Here is a 20,927-nt window from a genome sequence, read left to right as displayed (position 1 = left end):
ACGCCATTGGTCATTATCGGTTTAATCTCTGTGAAAGAACACTTGCATAATTTTATGGTTAGGGGTCACCCCAACATGAGGAACTGTATTAAAGGGTCACAGCATTAGGAAGGTTGAGAACCACTGAGCTAGGTCTACTTTGAATTCTACTCAAAGCTATTCAAGGGGCTTCTTCTCATGAGAGTTTTCTTAAGATAGCCATATGAAATTATTCCAGAGTGGCTGAGTGGGAGGATTTTACGTCATGCTGAATGCAGCGGTGTGATGTACTCTGTGATATTGTGCCCACTTGTATGGGTTCTGTCTTGATCAAGTGGTCTTTACTTTCAGGATTCCAGCAGAACGGCATTGGCTTAAGATTCCCTGCCTCATATTGTAGGAAAGCTATTTCCTCTCATTTAGAGTCACCTATGGCAGGGGTAGTCAATCTGTGGTCCTCCAGATGTCCATGGACTACAGGGACATCTGGAGGACCACAGGTTGACTACCCCTGGCCTATGGTACACTTTTTATTTATTTTATTTATTTATTTATCATACTTCTATACCGCCCTCCCCGGAGGCTCAGGTGTTTTGGTGTTTGTGACTACTTAGGGGGTAACTACATGTACTGGTGGCTGACTTGTGTACAAGTGGAGTTGTCATCTGATTTATATGAAACAACCTGGGCCCTCCAGATGCTTTGGGCTGATCCTGCGTAGAGCAGGGGGTTGGACTAGATGGCCTGTATGGCCCCTTCCCACTCTGTGATTCTATGGTTCTAAACAGAAGCAGGGCAATTGTAAGCAGCGAGGTAGGGATGCTAGTCCCCAGCTGGGACCACAGGGAATCCCCCGGTTTTACAGTTCATCTCCAGGTGACAGAGATCAGTTCCCCTGGAGAAAATAGCCTCTTTGGTGGGTAAACTCCATAGCATTGTACTCCATTGAGGTCCCTCCCTGCCCCAAATCTCTCTCACTCCCAGCTCCACCACCAAAGCCTACAGGTATTTCCCAAGCAAGAACTGGCCACCCTGCAGAGATGTGACAACTGGGGGTATCTTCTGGATCCTTCCCTGCTTGTTACTTTTCCCTTATACCCCTCCTCAATGAAATATCAAACTCGGAGGATGCTCCATTAGAGGGGGTAACATCGGGTCAGGTCAGGGAGGCGGTCAGCAGTCTCCCATCTGTTGCTTACTATTATCTCATATCTCCTTCCAATTTTATAAAAAATTGAGAACAGTCAGTGTTCTAAAATCAGCTGTGCCCTCCATTATCTACAGCAAGGGTGGCCAAATGGTGGCTCTCCAGATGTCTGTAGACTACAATTCCCATGAGCCCTTTCCAGGGTCTCATGGGAATTGTAGTTTGTGGACATCTGGAGAACCACCGTTTGACCACCCCTGCTGTAGATAATGGAGGGCACAGCTGATTTTAGAACACTGACTGTTCTCAAGTTTTGCTTTTCTTTCTGGAACAATGAGAAACAAACTCATCTACATACACCTAGAAAGGGTGAATGCATTTGCTTGATGCATTTGCTGTTCGTGAGGGAATGTGAGAATTGCCAGACATGTTAAGGAGTCTGGAGGCATTTCCCCACAAGCTGATCTGGAAGTGGGGAAGGCAGGCAGGTTCCTTGTGATGCCTTTTCAGAAGCAGCATTTCTGTTTCCTTGCTTCAAATCGGAGGCAAGTTGCTCCACCTACTGGCAAGAAAATCTAATTAGTGATATTAATCAGCCTTTTGTTCAACGAACTGGCAGAGGACATCTTCTAGCATCATGATATCAGAAAAGAGTTTGTTCTTATATCCCGCTTTTCACTTCCCAAGAGGGTCTCAAAAAAGCGGCTTATAATTGCCTTTCCTTCCTTTCCCCACAACAGAGTGGAACTGAACTGGCAGGAGTGCTCTGTGAGAACAGCCCTAACAGGACTGTGACCAGCCCAAAGTCACCCAGCTGGCCGCACGTGGAGGCCAGATTGGAAGCTGCTGCTCTTAACCACTACACCATACTGGTATAAACCATAATAAAGACCCAAACTGCAGTGCACAGCCTACCTGATTGGTCCCCCCAGGGAGTCACTCGGCCCAGGGACCAATCAGAAATTCTGTGCTTAGTCCCTGACTGCTTCCCCCACCCACTTACGCTCACAGGACCGCCCACATCCCCATGCTAAGCCGGCCAAGCAGGGAGGGAAGGAAAGGGAGGGACCCCCCCCCCTGTGTGGCAGCCCGTGGGGGCACTGAGGATGCTGTAGCCTCCCAGCCCTGCATGGTCAGCACTGCTGCACCCGGGGGAGGGAGGGGGCTTGCACATGGCCCCTGTTCTAGTAACCAGTGCATTCCTGTGTGCACCGGGCTTTGCTGCTAGGTAATCGTACTGATGGTAGTGGTGCATTCCATCCCATGGGGGATGCTGGGTCAGGACTCCATCTATCAACTATTAAGCTCCCTCAAGGCCAACCACCAGCAAGCCCCATTGTCACAGTTATCACTACCAGGCTGGCTACTAGAGGGCCAATTAGCAGTTTTCAGGGGACGGGGGAGATTTGTTGCTGGGGATTCTAGTTGCAGATCTCCTACTGGAGGTGCTCACCACATTGATATAAATACTTGCGCTGCAATGTTTGACTGATTTAAAGTAGTTTTTAGAAGCTGTGAAGGCGCCTTTGCTTAGTTCGGCGCTGGATGTTTAAGGGTTTCCTGCAGTCCCTCTGAAAAATGCAGGAAGAGGTACCCTTTGACCTCCAAAAAGATTATGTTGGGATCATGGGACTTGCCCAGAAAAAGCCATGTGAAACAGCAGCTGTAACCCGGAAGGGAATTGGTTAAGATCGAGCAAAAAAAATGACTAGATCCAACGCCAGATATTTCAATTATTTCAATTAAATTATTTATTAAATTATTAAATTATTAATATAATTATTCATTACTATTACTTTAATTTTTTTAAATTATTTGTAATTACTACTTATAAGTAAGATAATGCTTGCCACTTTCATTAGACTCCCCTCAGCAAATTTCAAGCAATACGAATAGGCTTTCTCCTTTAAAGCTATTTTTCTCATATGGAAATATGTGCAGATATAATTGATTTAATTGACTAGAACATGTGATTAACCTATGATTTATTTAACTGAGCAATAACGCTGATTTTATTTATTTATTTATTTATTATATATCCCACCACTGTCCGAAGATTCGTGGCGGGTCACATGAAAACAATTAAAAACCCTATTAAAATCAATCATAAATCCCCAGTACCATCAAAATTGATAAAAACTGTCTCCGGACAGTGGTGGGATACACACACACACACACACACACACACACACACACCAATATATGTTTGGACTTAAAAAAGATGATAATTTTTTAAATAAGAGAACTATTCCTCCAGAGGACTATTTTTTTATGCTACGATGGCAGCCAGGTTAGTTATGGCTAGAAAATGGAAAGCACAAGAATTACCATCGATAGAAGATTGGTTGACCAAGTTAGCAGACTTGGCCAAAATGGGTAGACTGACGTTGACGGTCAACGGGAAAAGTGAAGAAGTCTTTCAAGAACAGTGGGGCCCCTATCTGAACTATTTAAAAAGATTTAAAAAGCTGAATTCGAAGGAGGTTATTTTTAATACATTGTTGAGTGTACAAGCATTATAATATACTATGTGTAGCAATCTTATTTCTTTCTTTTATTTTTTGAAAAATAAAAATCTGATTAAAAAACAAAGAACTATTCCTCTGGGAATGCCGCTGAGCAACTCTTGAAAGAAAGAAAAATGTTGAAACTCGATATTTGTTTGTTTTAGCAAACTTCATAAGAAAAAAGAAGATACTTCAGAGCTTCCGGGAGTGACTGGAAGGTGGTTTGAAGAAATACAGAGGATAAAATTTCAGAATGAAACTGATGTCAGCAAAATGATTAAGCAACCATTAGCTCATCGGCTGAGAAAAGCCATCAAACCTGGTAAGTCAGTTATTTTTTTAGACGAGTTATTTGCTTGAAACAGCTCAGAATAAACAAGCCAAGAAACAATACAGTCATAAAAACAAAACCCATAAAAATGTTAAACGTTAAAACCATGTAAAAAACAAGCAAAGAGGAGCATTAAAAGTATTCAGTAGTCTCATAGAACTGCCCCTCAGACTAGGATAGATCGCCTCAGAAGTCTGTGAAAACACACCTGTTCTGGCACGATGCTTGAAAGGCAGTAATATAAATGCCAGGCATGCCTCAGGGGAAGGGCAAGGCACCACTACTGAAAAGTCCCTGCCTTCAGTTACCCAGAAACTTTGTTTTCCAGCAGAGCAGATAGTGAGACTGGGAAATAGTCTAGATAAATATTTGCTTCCTTTTCCCCTCATTAAAGTAGACAAAGATGGATCCTCGCATCCATTTTCTGGGGGCTTTTTTCTTTGTACAAATGCAGTCACTGATACTACAAGCTTTTTGGGGGGGGAGGGAGGGGGGAGGTCCATGGGGTATTAATGATGTCTCTTTGGCCCATTTTTACATAGTGAGTGTTCAAACTGTGGAATTCCCTGCCAGAAGATGTAGACATGGCCACAGGCATAGACAGCTTTACAAAGGGATTAGACAGATTCATGGAGAATACGTCTGTCAGTGGCTACTTGCCTTGGTGACTAAAGTAACATAACCATACTCCCCGCAAATGGCGGGACTGCCCCGCGTCCCGGACAGTTGCCAGACTGTCCCGCAGCGTCCGGGTGCGGCGAGGAAGGCCTGTGGTCGGCCGAGCCCCCCGGGAAAAGGCATTGCGGCGGTGGCGGAGCGCTGTACGGCCGCGCCTGCACACTCAGGGTGGGCTGGCAGTCCCCACAGCGGGAGCTCGGCTGCGCCAAGATGAGGTGGAGTAGGCACGTCCCTCCCCCTTCCCTTCCCTGGCAGGGTGGCGGTTGGCAGCGCATGCAGGAGTTGGCCTCACACCCTCCCTCCCTCACATGGGAGGACCCGCCTTGGCTACAGGGAGAAAGGGAAGGGGGGCAGGCTGGGCGTGAACCCTGCATGTGGGCCGGGAGGACACGCTGCACGCAGAGCCTCCTGCCACCCGGCGCAGCCGCTAAGGACAAGGTAGGAGGGAGGGAGGCCGCCACTGCACCACCGCGGCACTCGCCGCCTCTGCCACTGCGGCGCGTCCTGCTTTACGGCCCCAGAATTCTGGTAACTTTAGACTAAAGGGAACCTCCACATGGCATGTTGTTGGCTGGTTGTTGGCTGTGTGTAACAGGATGCTGGACTAGATGGACCATTGGTGCTCTAATACTCATTTCCATCAAAAACTGCCTACTGCATGCTGGTTTTGTTCTTGTTATAGAAAATGTCAGCTTTTACCAGTTGTAGTGAGATCAGTTTAGAAGGGGTGACTTTTAGTGGAGTTTTTCAGGTGGAAATTTATACATTCATGTTTGTATACACATATATATGTTTTGGCTTTTATTCTGCCCTTTCTCAAAAAGGCACAGAACAGAATACAATGCCAAAAAATACATAAATTAAAAAATATATACAAAAATAAACATTTTTAATTAAATACAATCAAAACATTTTAAAATCACGCAGCTACTTTTGCCTATAATTGTGTTCTTATATGGGAAGGGGGGTCTGCTTAACATAACCCTTATGGAGGAATACAGCCTGGTGACAACAGGCAGAGTAGCTGGTGGTTAGATGTTACTGGAAGCCTCAACCAGAAGCCCGGCAGAAGTCCATGAAAATAAAAGTATCCTAAAAGAGTTTAGCTACATCCAGCTGAGTGCTGGTTTTGCTTTGGAATTAGACCCCTTGTAGATGCTAATCTCATGGCTACAATGATCTGATGAAATTGCTGCAGCGCTAGCTTTATTCTACGAAGACTGTTTAGGAGTTCCATCGCAGGGGGAAACTCTATCCCAGGGAAAACCGTAATGTAATGATTGACTTATCACACTTGAGTTCCTTTGTCTTTCTCGAGGAGATGAGAGACGCAGGAGCACTTCACATAAATCAGATTGCAGATTACAAAAGAGGGCACTTCTCAATCCATTTGCCAGAGGAAAGGAACTCAATTTAGATAAATGGAACGGATGAGTGGGGCCCTGACAGATTAGATGGGACTCAGAAAGTCTACAAGTGACGCTGTAATCGGGACAAGAAGATGGAGCCCCATCTGCTGCCTTTCTTGACATGGACACAGATAAGAGGAGGAGTTGGCCTCAAGACACGATTACATCAGTCAGTTTAATATGCTAGCCCAGTGTGGACAAGTGAGATTTCTGTGAGGGTAATTATAGAAGAGTCACCACCCCCAAAATCTGCCCATCCACAACTCAGTAAGCTCTTTGGATGCACGTGGAGAAAAACAAGATATTGGTGCTTTGTTTTTTAATCTCTCAGGGGAGTGGGCAGGGCTGAAGTGAAGTGAGGTGAAGTGTTTCTCCCATCCATGCCTTTTCAAGCATGCTCAGTCCTTATTGAGGCCAGGGTTTGGGGGAGGGGCCAGTTTATTTTGGTTAGCTTATGCAATCATACTTTCATGCACCGATTGGGGGTCCTCTGAGTATATAGAAGCCTTTCCCTAGTCTGTGGGTGGCCTTGATTTGTTGTTTTTGTGACTGGCACACACCATCCAGTCTGGTTATTACACACCGTGATTTCTCCATTCCACAGACATGCAGTTGATGTTCAGCTGGACTTAGTTGAAGTCTGTGACAAACTCCCACTGGATATGATAGACTTGGACTCCACCCTGTTATCCCTGTTCTTCCAGAAAATGATTAAATTGTGATGATTGTCTTGATCCTACTAAAAATAAATACGATTCAATCCATTGGAACAAATTAGTTATAAGTGACTTAAGTCCTATTGCTTCTGATGGAACTTGGTTGTGTCTAGTGTTAGCAAGGTTGGGGGGGGGGGCCCTGTGTCCCCACGGACACATGGAGACAATGAAAACTTTGGGTATCATACTTCTAGTCAGGCTGGTTATTCTTTTCCTATTCCATCTAGTGCAGAATCTGGCATGCCACACTGAATTCTGAAATTGCAATGTGTCCTATTGCGCTGTTGCTGGCTGAATCCCAGCCAAGTGTGTTCACTGGGGAAGTGACTAAGCCACTGGATCTCTGTGTAGCTTTCTCCTGACTAGGGATGTGCACCAGGAAATAATTAAGTACCATTTCGATATGGACCCAATTGAGTTGGGTATACCCAAATCATCCAAATCCCGTTATCAGTATAGGGATTTGGATGACTCAAGTACAGCTTGAATCTATTCAGCCACAGCCAACAAACAGGATCTGTGGAGATAAGGCTCTCTTTACAGATCAGCTGTTTGGATATTCAAATGCCTCCCCCCTAGCACAGAGCCAGACAAATACCTGAGGGTCAGCTGTTTGTCGAGGTCTTTCTCAATCAGCCGAATCAAACCCAAATAGATTCAGGCTTCTCTGATTCGGCTTACTTAAACTAATGGGATGTGCAATTTGGCTCGGATGAGCCCCCCCTAAACCCTGAATCAGCATTGATTCAAGTATTTTTAGGCTTATCTGTGCCAAATCACACATCTCTACTCCTGGTCACCTATGGCCCTCCACTAACCCTTTCATAGTAAGCTAAAGTAGCGATCCCCAACCTGTGGGCCACGGACCACATGTGGTCCTTCGACTAATTGGAGGTGGGCCCCGAAGGACGCCTTCTCCCCCCCCCAGCCCTTTACTTCATCCCCCCCCCAGCCCTTTACAACACACTTCGTTGTTGTGGCGTGTCTGTATCTTATTTTGAAGGGATGTTTAAACATTACCATAGTGATCAGAGAGCGTTAGGGCAGTGGTTGAGAGTAGAGGAGTAAACTACCCCCCCCCCCCACCAGGCCTCAGTAAAAGGCGTTGAGTGGTCCCCGGTGTTGAGTGGTCCCCGGTGATAAAAAGGTTGGGGACCACTGAGGTATAGTCCCCCCCCCTTGATATTTTGATGGATCAGGAGAAGGGATATCTGGATTCAGTCCTTTGGCCTGCCCCCAAGATTTGTGATTGGTGGTCCTAAGAGTTAAGAAAGACATTTTTCTCACCCACATATCCATGCAATCTTTGGAAAACATGAAGCCCGACCCATAGAGGAGTATCTGTGCAGAAGCATTTATATTATTTATATCAGAGGAACTGCATGCAAGCTGTTCAGCCGCATCCTTTTTTCTTTTAGATTCTACAGCTGTGAAGCCCTCTACCCCACAAAGCCCCCAAGCCCAGAAAAATGGGTCGCCTTCCATCCTGGGAGGACTGCGGACACCATTTGCGTCTCTGTTCTCCGCTTTCAGAAAACCGAAAAGGCAGTCTTTGAAGTTTCCATCACCACCCCCTCCGCAGGACCATCACCTTCCACGGTAAGCTTAGAAACCCCCTGCCCGTATCCCTTCAGTTGCTCTGGCCTCTCTCACAAATACTCCTGAAAATCCAGGACAAGTTTGTCTTAGCATTTTTTTAAAAGGTGACAATATCCACATGCAGTTCAGATTTGAGAATGCACCCCCCCCCACCCCCGGCACTGTTACTGGCCCCTGGAGGAGAAAGCAAAGTCCCATGAAATCTTCCCATATTATCATGTCCTGCGAGATTCATAACTCTTCTCCTCCTTCTGTGACTGTAACATTTTTTTTAAATTCTGAGAAAATCTGATGCTCTAATATCAAGTCTCATCTCTCGTTATTGTTTTCTTCGTCTGTGTCTGATGGTTTTGCGCTAATGGTGTTGCATGATGTACATGAGAACTGTTTTCACATTGAGTATGTCATCTTTGTAATGTCTGTAGGGTATTTGCATACTTTGGAACATGCAAAAGACACATCTCCAGCAGCAGCAACCGGCTGAACCTTCTGGGTTCATGTACAATGCATGGTTTGTATAGCTCAGTTGAATTATTCCACAGTTAGAGGCATAAAATATGCCCATAGTTTATTTTCAGACTGTGGCGATGCCCCTGACATAGCTATGATTTTTTGGTCAAATGTGGCTGTTGGAGGGATGTCGTGAATAGAATACAGACCATGCAAACATAGCATGTGTGTTGGCTTGCTAATGTCAGGAAATAGGGTAGGCTAGCCCTGGATGTTGCTCATACTAATAGCAATACATCCCAGCAGCGTCTTGTTCCGTTGGTGACCTGGTTCTGTGTTCGCATAGGACTTTCTAACAAGATGGGCTGAGCATTTCCCTCTTTCTACAACAACTTGGAAGAGGCTTTTCATGTGCAGAACTCTGAAGAAGAAGAGTTGGTTCTTATAGGCCGCTTTTCTCTACCCGAAGGAGGCTCAAAGCGGCTTACAGTCACCTTCCCTTTCCTCTCCCCACAACAGACACCCTGTGAGGTGGGTGAGGCTGAGAGAGTCCTGATATTGCTGCTTGGTCAGAACAGCTTTATCAGTGCCGTAGGGAGCCCAAGGTCACCCAGCTGGATGCATGTGGGGGAGCGGGGAATCAAACCCAGCACACCAGATTAGAAGTCCACACTCCTATCCACTACACCAAACTGGCTCTGCGCATATGCTGGAGAGCTGCTGATCATTGCCCTGGTGAAGAACAAAGACTAAATATTTATATGGTTTAACTTGCACTTCTCCCCTGGTTTATGGGTCATTTGCCTCACCTTGACTGTTCCTGTGTTTCCACATCAGAACGCTCACTTTCTCTACCTGTACCTGAGCGGGTTTTCCCCTCTGGCAGCATAGGCAGAGTTTGCTTGCCTGTCACCTTCTGAGGGCCTCCTCTGATGCAAGGGCTCCCTGCAGAAACATGCAGGGCCCTGTGTGAAGGCTAAACAAACAGGGCAATCTCTGAACTGATTTGCTGAATGCTCCATTTATGCCGCCTCCTTGCAAGGTCCCCACCTTTCTTGAAAGGTTATTTGAGTTAGTTTTACATGAAGACTGAGTGTGACACATTCTTTGCCACCTACCAGACTAGGATTGCCAGCTCTGGGATGGGAAATACCTGGAGATTTTGGAAGTGGACCCAGGAGTGGGTGAGATTTGAGGTGGAGAGGGAATTCAGTGGGGTATAATGCTATGAAGAGCCTCTTGTGGCGTAGAGTGGTAAGCGGCAGAAATGCTGTCTGAAGCTGTCTGTCCACAAGGCTGGGAGTTCAATCCCAGCAGCCGGCTCAAGGTTGACTCAGCCTTCCATCCTTCCGAGGTCGGTAAAATGAGTACCCAGCTTGCTGGGGGGTAAACGGTAATGACTGGGGAAGGCACTGGCAAACCACCCCGTATTGAGTCTGCTAAGAAAATGCTGGAGGGCATCACCCCAAGGGTCAGACATGACCCGGTGCTTGCACAGGGGATAGCTTTACCTTTACCTTTACCTTTAATGCTATGAAGGTCACCTTCCCCAAAAGCCATTTTCTCCAGGGGAATGGATCTCTTTAGTATGAAGCTGCACCATAATTCTGACATCTCTATACCAGCCTGGCTTTCTTCTGTCCCTTTTAGAGAAGTTTGTTTGCTGTTTATTACCTTTAGTTGAAGGCTAGTCTCACTCTCAGAAACTAAGCAGGGTTGGGCCTGGTTAGTACTTGGTTGCGAGACCACCAAGTAAGTCCAGGGCAGCTATTCAGGGGCAGAAAATGGCAAACGATCTCTGAATGCCTTGAATGGGATTACTGGACCACATGATGGCTCCTGGGAAGAAGTCATCAGGTGAAGGAGCTTTTTATGTAACTGCTAACTGCTAACTGGTATCCTTAGAGCTGATTCAGGAGCTGGCAAACTCCATTCCCTAAGAGGCAAATTTCCTCCTGGCTTTACTTACCAGGGATTCTGGTTTTTTTTTTTTTTTTTGAGGGGGGCATCATCTGGGCATGGAATTGAGGTCACTGTGGTGAGCAGGTTGTTGAGAATTTCCTGCATTCTGCAGGTGGCTGACCTAGATGACCTTGAAGGTCCCTTCCACCTCTATGATTCTATGAGGTGAGGAAGCTCAGAATGGGATGGTGGCCGCATATATTTTAAATAACCACCCAGTCGTTGATTGCAGGCCCTGCTTTGTTATATTAGAGCAGTCAGAGGCAATCACAAGAAACTTCAAGTACAACGATATAGGCTAGATAGCAGGAAAAAAAATTTCACAGTCAAGAGTAGTTCAGCAGTGGAATAGGCTGCCTAAGGAGGTGGTGAGCTCCCCCTCACTGGCAGTCTTCAAGCAAAGGTTGGATACACAGTTTTCTTGGATGCTTTAGGATGCTTAGGGCTGATCCTGCGTTGAGCAGGGGGTTGGACTAGATGGCCTGTATGGCCCCTTCCAACTCTATGATTCTATGAAAACAACCTTTTGAGCACAACTCTCAGTTTAAGGCTCACCCTCCTCACCGCACTATATTCTGATGACACACAGTAAAAATGTTAAATCCTAGCATTCCATAACCATTCACCCAGCGACCTGCTGGACAAAGTTGCTGTAATCCTGTTGGTGCCCTGAAGCGGAAAGCAGCTAAGGTATTCCTGGATTTCATGGTAATTAAGTTGAACATTTACTCATGGGTAAACAACGAGTTTTAATTTCAAAAGGCTGACAAATTGGACGGAGTTCAGAGGGAGAGGGCATTAGCATAACTGGGGGTAGGAGCAATTGACACTTGCCAGGTTATTTTCTGCCTCTGAGACAGGCAAAGGTGGGTCACTTTATTGTCTGAAAGATCCTCAACAACAAAGAGGGTGGAATGGTTCCAAAGAACACATCTGGAAACAAGATTCACGTGGGTAGCCATCTCAGACCTCAGGAGAACAGCAAAATTCAAGCCCAGTCAAACCTTACAGACCAACAAGCTATCCAGAGCCTAAGCTTTGGACAAAGCCAGGTATCTAATGGAGCTTTGACTCTTCAGAGCTAATACTCTGAAGATGCTGTTGGTCTTGAAGGTGGTATTGGACTCACACCTAGCTCTTCGGTTTTTGTTTGTTTATTGAATATTTTTATTTAGAGGCTGTTCCTCTCCAAGCAGTCTCAGGGCGGCTCACAGCTATGGGTTGAAAACCAAGGCAGATTTAAATTTTAAGATACATTAAAACCTGTCAGTAATCATCACTCCAATTATTCCCCATATGCCTGGAAATTAAGCAGGCATGGAAAGGAAGGTGGAGGGTTTCCAGCTGGTGGGCCTGGTAATGACGACCCTTGGCCTCAACCAAACCCCTGGTGGAAGAGTGACGTCTTGCCATCCCTCCCGACCTCTGGAAGCTCTATGAGGACTCGTGCTAAACTAGTAGATGGCCATTGGAGGGCAGCTTCAGAAAGCATCCTTGACCGACTGCAGATCTCTCCTGGGGATGTGCTCATAGGAATTCCAGGACTGTGTGCATGCCATGTGCTGTCAAGTCACTTCTGACTTATGGCGCTCCTATGAATTAATGACCTCCAGAACATCCTATCATTAATAGCCTTGCTCAAGTCTTGGAGACTGAGAGCTGTGCTTCCAGGAGAGAGGTGTGCCAAAATCTGAGGAAAAACACTGCAAGCAGGTTAAATGATAGACACACAAGCACTGCACATGACTTTCCGCACTGATCTGAAAGCCACACCTGCTCACTTTTGCAAGTTGTTTGGAGGCAGATGGTTGTGACTTGGGTTAGCATAGATGACAGCTGTATGAGACTCATTTGACAAGGAAGTCATTATTGGGAAAGGTTGGACCATCTTGAAGAAATTTGCCTGGACACCAGCTGAGTCCCCTCCTAGAGTTTTTTTTTTTTAACTATAAGGAAGAGATGGCTTTTAATTTAATTAATTTAAAAACTTAAAATTGATTTTATTGTTATAATTTATCTGAGTGTGATGTTTTAATTTTGATGTTACCCACCTTGAGCCTATAGGGAAGGTGGGTTATAAGATTATTTTTATTTATTCATATTTCAGTTTATATCCCGCCACTCCGAAGCAAGACTTGTGGTGGGTAACAGTAGTTAGCCTCACATTAAAATCCCCTAAAACAATATAAAATCTCTTATTAAAAAAAACTCCCTAGTAGTGAAAATTCCCACCACCCTCAGCTCAACAGACCTTTGGGTAAGAGTGCTTCAGGGGGCACAAAGGAGGGGGGGATGATGGACTGGCTAACCGGGGTGGGGGGGGCTTAGAGCTAGTAGTACTGGCCTCAACCGAAGACCTGGCGGAAGACCTCCAACTCCCAGGCCCCATGGAATTGAGAAGGTTCTGTCAGGGCCCTCAACTCTCCCAGGTCATTTCACCATTGGTGCTGAAAACCCACATTTTTCTTGAAATCTTTAAAATTTTACATTGTTCTATTGTGTTTTTTATTGTTCTTTATGACCTAATTTGTAATGTAATATGGTTGTTGAATCTGCTGTTAACCGCCCCGAGGTGGCAAGTCCAAGAGGGGCTGTATACAAATTTAAGTATAAATAAATAATAAATAAAAGCCTATACTCTGAAACTCTTATTGGTGTCTAAGGTGGCACTGGATTCCACTGTAACTGGTCCACAGCAGACCAACATGGCTAACTTTGGAAACTAGCTTCAAGAGGAAGCAGAGGGAAGTTGTGCAAATCACTATTATCTGTGGTTCCCCCCCCAACCCCCATTTTGTGCTTTTTTGCAACTAATGGTGGATCAGTTGGGCAGATTTTTGCGCTGAGGCAAGCGTCGTAATAGTTCAGAGTTTGAAGAGCTGAAAGCCTAGGGCAGGGGTGGCCAAAGTGTGGCTCTCCAGATGTCCATGGAGTGCAATACCCATCAATATGCTGGCAGTGGCTCATGGGATTTGTAGTCCATGGATATCTGGAGAGCCCCAGTTTGGCCACCCCTGGCCTAAGGGGTCTGCCAAACCAGGTTAACTGGGAGCAGGTATGAAGTACTGAGAGGGTTCCAGATGTCTGAAGAAGAGCCAAAGATCTTTCAGCGGAGGGGGGGGGGTGGCGTAGTTTTGGAGTCTAGGAGTCACCCAGCTTCCCGGACTGGCTGAACTGCCTCTCGGTACAGGCAAGGTGGAAGTAAATGCAGCTGCCCTAATAACTCTAGGAGTTCCTGTTTTCCAGGTTCTGTGGCTTGACATCTAGGAGCGTAGCCTGTGTTCCTGGGAAGGAGGGAAGCCAGGTGCAAATGGTTTCTATGCCTTTTAAACAAGCCTTTTAAACACTTGAGTAGGAGACAGAATATTGGCAAGTTCTCCCGAACCCTGCAGCAGGACTGAAGAAAGTTTCACCCACTGAAAAAAATTTCCCTCCCGCAGAACTTCCTAAGCCCTTTTGCACACACCCTCCTACACACGCACCAAAGGAGGGGCAAGTACCTCCACTGCCCATAAGAGCATTCTTGTGCAAAGCACAGAAAACAAGCTTTCAGTTCAAAGTATATAATGGTAGCCAGATGAGTTCCTTTTTGCCAATTTTCACATCTGGGCTATGGAAAGCACTTTGTTGAACTGCTTGGCCAGAGTCAGAGTTGACAGAAGTATTCAAGAGTCATGTCCTGCTCAGCCGTCCTAAGGACAACTGAGATGATGTCCCCATAAATTAATTCCAGTCAGTATATGAGAGCCAGTTTGGTGTAGTGGTTAGGAGTGTGGACTTCTAATCTGGCATGCCAGGTTCGATTCTGCGCTCCTCCACATGCATCCAGCTGGGTGACCTTGGGCTCGCCACGGCACTGATAGAACTGTTCTGACCGGGCAGTGATATCAGGGCTCTCTCAGCCTCACCCACCCCACAGGGTGTCTGTTGTGGGGAGAGGAATGGGAAGGCGACTGTAAGCCGCTTTGAGCCTCCTTCGGGTAGGGAAAAGCGGCATATAAGAACCAACTCTTCTTCTTCTTCTTCTTCTTCTTTGGACTTTTTGGACTCTGATCCAGTTTAAGGCTGGCCCCGTCAAGTGAGGGTTGCCAGATCTGTGTTTTGACAGGGCTCCTGTGTTTTTAACTGCAGTGTGATAGACAAAAAGAAAGGTTACCAACCTCCAGGTAGTTGCTGGAAATTTCCAGGGATTACAGTGGACCACTAGGCAACAGAGGGCCAGGGCCTTTTCGGTCCTGGCCCCCGACCTGGTGGAATGAGCTCCCAGAAGAGCTGTGGAACCTTTGAGAGCGTTGAGCATTCCGCAGGGCCTGCAAGACGGAGCTCTTTGAGGCCAGTGCACCCAGGGAGATCTGACCCCCCTCTGGTGGCTTATGTCATCCCCTTTTATCTACCCTGGAGGTTGGGGGAGGCACTCTTTGAATTGGTTTTGTCACGACCATCTTGGGGTTTATGTAACTTATAAATTTTTAGGGGTAGTTTTATTGAGGTTTTTATCTTTTTTTCTGTAACCCGCCACGAGCGTTCGGAGAGTGGCGGGATAAAAATCTACCAAATAAATTAATTAATTAAATAAATAAATAGAGATCAGTTCACTTGAAGCAAATAGCTAATTTGGAAGGTGGACTCAATGGCATTATACCCCATTGACGTTCTTCTCCTTCCCAAACCTGGCTCTTCTCAGGCTCCACCCCCAAAATCTCCCAGTATTTCCCAATCTGGAGCTGGCAACCCTAGCAGAAAGTCACGTTGAAAGGTGTATCCTTTCTTTGCAGGGGGGGGGGCAGAAGCCGTGATGAGAAAAATCTTTTCACTCGACTTGGTCGGTCACAGCCACTAAAAAGTGCATTCACCCACATACCCAGAACCCCTACTGGGAATAAACAGGAGCATTTTCTGGCAGAAGTGGTCCTGCAGGAGGCAGATCCTACTCTGACTTCTCAAGCCACAACCCAAAACAGAAAAGGCGCCTGTTCCTTTCAGCTTGCGCTTCTGCGCCTGTGAGTGCATTACAAATAAATGACAAAGCGTTTGGGGAGGGAAGTCTCTTCCGCGCACGAAAGCATGCCAGTCAGCCAGCCAGCCAGTTCCTACTTGCTGCTGGAGCACAATAAAGCGAGCTCGCTTGAATACACAACAAGCCAGTCCAGGGAGGACCAAAGTGCAGGGAAGGGGGAGGAGAAGGTTCTGAAATGAAAGCTGCAAAGTACATCGGACTCAAAAGAGACTGAGGACAGTAAACTGAAAAGGAGAGCAAACCCTTGTTGTGGCAGACAAAACTACTTGCAGTGAGGAGTGATTCTGGGGTAAGCAGCGTTCCTTTAACCTTTGGGGGGAGGGGGTTGGGTCCTTCGGAAGTAAGCCCTGAAGATTGGATTTTTTTAAAGCACGTTTACGTAAGTTTGTAAGGGTAATGCAGGCATCTTTTCCCTCTCCTGTTTACCTAGATGGACAGCGTAGCTTTTGGGTCTTTTGCCTTCAGCAATACCTTTTATTTTGTTCTGGGATTGGAATAATCACATCATATCTTCAGTGGGAAATATCTACCTTATGCTGCAGAGTACTGCTTATGTCGGCTGCTTCTCTCCAACTTTAACAGCTAATTGACAGTCAGGAATCGTACAGGTGATTCTTTCCCCTCCGTTGCCAACTCCTTGCTAGGAAAACCCTGTGTTTTGTCTTTTTTTCTTCCTGTTGTGAAAGGTCTTAAAGGAGCCTCGCCAGGAAAAAAAACAAACACATGTTCCTTAAATGCATTTTTGAAATGGCAATAGGAAGGAAAAAAAAAAAGAAACCATCACAACAGTGACAGCAGCCTGGGCGGATGATTGACAGGCATCGGTAACTTGGCAGGAAAACACCAACCAAAGATTTCCAAAAAGACGCTTGCCAAAGTTCGCCTGTCGTAATTCAAATAGATGACAGGTGGTTCCTCTGGGAGGAAAACCTGTGAAATAAAACCTCTTAGGGACTGTAAAGGTTAGAAGCTGCGAGATAAGGACTGGATAGGAACGTCCCCCACCCCATAAACAGAGCAGGAACTCCACTCCGCAGCAGTATTTAAGTTTAGGACATGCCGAGCAATAATGCACGTTTATCAGATTGATTCTCAAACCAGTTGTATTGCTAGTCCTTGCATTTAAACTGATCTAATCTCTTTTGGGATGAAAGCACTGTAAACGTCTTCCCTCTCGTCTCTCTTGTCGGGTTAGCCTGGCTTGGGCTACCCAGGGCCAAGTATTCTCTTGAAGCCTATACTTTACGCATCGCTTGTACTTTCGTTTGATCTCTGAGACATTTTAGTAGGGTGGCCACCTGCATGTATGCCCGGGCTCCTGTACCAGCTGCATGGAGTTCAGCGACTCTGTAGGCAATGTTTTCACTAACAGAGAGAAACTGAATGTCATGGATTTCTATCCTGCCGCTTTTGCGGACTCAGGAAATCTGTGAGTTTCGCTGCTGTTTCTCATAAGTATGGCTGCTGCCCTTTTAAAATGTTTTGACCATGGAGGAGCCCCTGAAATAATTCCTCAGGCTTTGAGGAGCCCCGGAAGTGATGTCAGCTGGTCACGCCATGCCCCTGGAAGTACCATGTCACCGGAAGTGACATCACTACCCCGCATTAACAGGCAGGCTGCAGAAGGACTGCGGAGGGGGGGAGACAGGAAGCTACAGCAGGAGTAGGTATGCAGGCCCTACTCCCTCTCAGGTACACAATCCAGGAGAACCCATTCATGCTCAGGGGCGGGGGAGAGCGAGTACTGGAAATGGCCATTTCTCTAGCTTGTGGCTGAGTCCATTTAAGAAGGGGGGGAAAGGCCGCGGATCCCCTTAGGGAGCCCCCATGGTCTCCTGTGTAGGAATCCCTGGCCAAGACCAACATGGTGCCCACCCCATGATTTTAGAAAGTGAGCACAGCCAGTGAGGCTTTTTATTGCAAAACCAAAAAGGGAATTGAAAACCAACCTGAATAGAAATCAGGAGCCCAAAAGCTGAGTTGAAAAGCAATATTAAAAAAATCAATACAAATATTTATCAAACAAAGTGCACCAATAATATATTAAAAACAAAGTCAAAACAACACATATCTAACTGCATATGACAGAATAGACTAAACGTATTTCGACCCATAGGGGTCTTCCTCAGTGGTCAATTTATTCCGTGAAATGCTCTCTCGTATAAGATCAAAATCTAAAGGTTTGCTGGGCGGCAAAGAAAAATCTGTTCGGTGTCGCTCCAACTAGAAAAGCTTTTCCTGACACACGTGGAAATGCACTCTTGATGTACAGTTAGGCAAGAGCTGAGAGTGATGGCCTCAGATAATACGTATTTTAGAAGGTGGGCTCCAAACCAGATACTTTAGAAACACTGAGGAAGACCCCTGTGGGTCAAAACACATTTGGTCTATTCTGTCATGTGCAGTTAAATATGTGTTGCTTTTACTTTGTTTTAAATATATTATTGATGTACTTTAATAAATCACAGAATCACAGAATCATAGAGTTGGAAGGGGCCATACAGGCCATCTAGTCCAACCTTCTGCTCAACGCAGGATCAGCCCAAAGCATCCTAAAGCATCCAAGAAAAGTGTGTATCCAACTTTTGCTTGAAGACTGCCAGTGAGGGGGAGCTCACCACTTCCTTAGGCAGCCTATTCTTACAAATATTTGTATCAATTTTTTAACATTGTTTTGCAGCTCAACTTTTGGGTTCCTGAGGCTTTTTAATTGGCCATTGGCCATGGGAAATGGGCGATGTGATTGGCTAGGCAGATTTTTAAAAACATTGCTTTGGCAGCATCTGCCTCCACAGCACAAGTATCTTAGCTGAATGATTGGGTGTAAGCAGAGACAACCATTGTATGGTTGGTTCCACCTTATGGGGCAGCCATTCTGTGGCTGTGCTTACCACGCTGTGTCAGGATCCCAGAGGTGCCTGCAAGTTAAAAAAATATTGGGAACCGCTGGCTACCTGTAAGGGGGTTTCACTAGCTTTGATCAGCCATTCAGTTCTTAAATTACATTCAGGCTTGACTGCTGTATAATGCTGCAAACAGAAAGGCTACAAATTCCAGTACAAAAACGGACCAGACCTGCAAAGGGCCCCTGGCCATGGAAGACGATAATAAACAGGTAGACCTTTAGGCAACTCATGGTGTATGTTACAACATGCAAAAAGTATGATGGCTCTGATTGGGCAGAAAGCAGGTTTTGCGTTTGGAAAATAAGTAAAATTTCATCACTGAATAAAAGCACGTTTATTTTTCATTAGCGAGCTCTAGAATAAATTTTTTTAAATGTGTTTAGAAATTTATTTATTTATTTATTATTGGATTTATAGGACCGTCCCTCTCAGCCCAGCCATCTCAGGGAAGTGTACAAAACCTGCAATGCAGTAAAACAACATAAATTGTTTAAAACTATCAAGAGCAACACTCTTAGGGTTGCGCGCTTCAGCTCGGTTTGTCCGCTTCAGCAATCACTGAAGCCCAAAGCGGTGCGTAGGAGGCCAGTGCCGTGGCGCAGAGGAGGGGTGGCGGCGGCCTCTCAGTGCCACAGCACTGGCCGCCTTGGGCATTGGTGATCACCAAGGCAGCCAAAGCACACAACCCTGAGTTGGCATTCTTTGCTTCCAAGCCCCATCAAATTACTTGACTCATCCGGAATGTTAGGAGGGATGTTTCTGGTTGCCTGCCCTCAACCAGAGGGCGGAAGAGCCCTATTCTGCAGAATTCAATGAGCGCCTACAGGGCTGGTAGTATCTCCTCTGGGAGCTCATTCCACCAGGCGGGGGCCAGGACCAAAAAGGCCCTGGTTGAATCCAGCCAAATCTGTCTTGGGTCTGTTAGAACCAGGAGAACATAATGCTCTTTGGGGGGTATATTTGGAGAGGCAGTGGGCCCGGCACTGCGGACGTGTAAGCTACCTCTTCAGAGACTCCGTGGATAAAATAATAAAAACCTGAGATCATTAAAATGAACCAACTGATAAAATCCCAGAGGGTGAAGTGGCATTTTAAAAATCAGTTTCTATAAAGTAAGAAGCACTTAATTCATTCCGGGGGAAATCATAACTCCCCCGATGCTATGAATATTTATTATAACTTTCCCTTTTGAAATTTTATGTAGGCATAGACCGAAGTGGTCCAATCTAAGGTGTCTTGGTGTTTCAGTATTTTAAAAGCTCTGCTATTAAGTATTTCTGTATACAGTTGCTTAAAAGAGAATGTTTTCCCCCCATCTCCGTCAAGGTGTGTTCTAATATGGCTTGTAAGGCACTGCCTACTAACTGGCAAGAGACCAGGGCAGGAGTATATGGGAAAGTAGCCATTGACCCAAAGAGCCTCTTGTGGCGCAGAGTAGTAGGGCAGCCAACATGCTGTCTGAAGCTCTGTCCATGAGTCTGGGAGTTCGATCCCAGCAGCAGGCTGAAGGCTAAGTAAGCCTTCCATCCTTCTGAGGTCGGTAAAATGAGTACCCAGCTCGCTGGGGGGCAAAATGGTATTGAGTCTGCCATGAAAACGCTAGAGGCTGTCACCCCAAGGGTCAGACATGACCTGGTGCTTGCACAGGGGATACCTTTAGCCATTGACCCAGTCGTGATGATGGTCTTTCAGTCCTCTCTAGAAATTACCACAAACTGTATGGCTTTAGCATAGAGTTTCCAGTGATTCCTAGAGAGGCATGTTGTTGCCCACAGCTGTCCCTCCACGTCCCTGTGCCTCCCAGTCGCCTGCTGGTGGCCAGGTCAGGTCTGGGAACCATACTCCATGCTGAACTGAAAGTTTTTCATGAAATAAGCTTATGTTTGAATCAGCTCCTGCATACTTTTCATTTGGAGAGTTTCACCTTACTAGACTGTGTGTTGCGACCTGCCTAGAGCATGTTGTACAATCCACTCAGCCAGCAAAAGAGGTGGTTTATTGGGTCCCTGGTGGTGAGCCACCATACATAACCAATTCACTTGAATGAAATAGGGTTGCCAGCCTCCAGGTGGTAGCTGGAGATCTCCTGGTATTGCAATTGATCTCTAGGTGAAAGTGATTAGTTCACCTGGAGAAAATGACTGCTTTGGAAGGTAGATTCTATGGCACTGTACCCCACTGTATGCCTCCCTGTTATACCCCACTTTTCACTGAAGGAATCTCACA

General features: G+C 46.0%; 1 protein-coding gene across 2 annotated transcripts in view; it reads left to right on the top strand.

The window, feature by feature from the left end:
* Positions 1 to 20,927, top strand: part of EXPH5 (exophilin 5) — a 59,246-nt gene that overhangs the window by 18,697 nt on the left and 19,622 nt on the right. The window contains exons 2-3 of one of the 2 annotated variants that reach the window (XM_077341602.1): positions 3,798 to 3,955; positions 8,186 to 8,366. In XM_077341602.1, coding sequence (XP_077197717.1) covers positions 3,798 to 3,955; positions 8,186 to 8,366 — 339 coding nt within the window. Of the gene's footprint in view, positions 1 to 3,797; positions 3,956 to 8,185; positions 8,367 to 15,823; positions 16,085 to 20,927 lie in introns of those variants that run through there. The other variant, XM_077341606.1, reaches the window with a different exon arrangement.

This window comes from Paroedura picta, chromosome 6 (assembly GCF_049243985.1).
Source record: "Paroedura picta isolate Pp20150507F chromosome 6, Ppicta_v3.0, whole genome shotgun sequence".
Taxonomy (NCBI): domain Eukaryota; kingdom Metazoa; phylum Chordata; class Lepidosauria; order Squamata; family Gekkonidae; genus Paroedura; species Paroedura picta.
The sequence above is the reverse complement of the archived record's forward strand: the minus strand, read 5'-3'. Positions and strand labels throughout refer to the sequence as shown.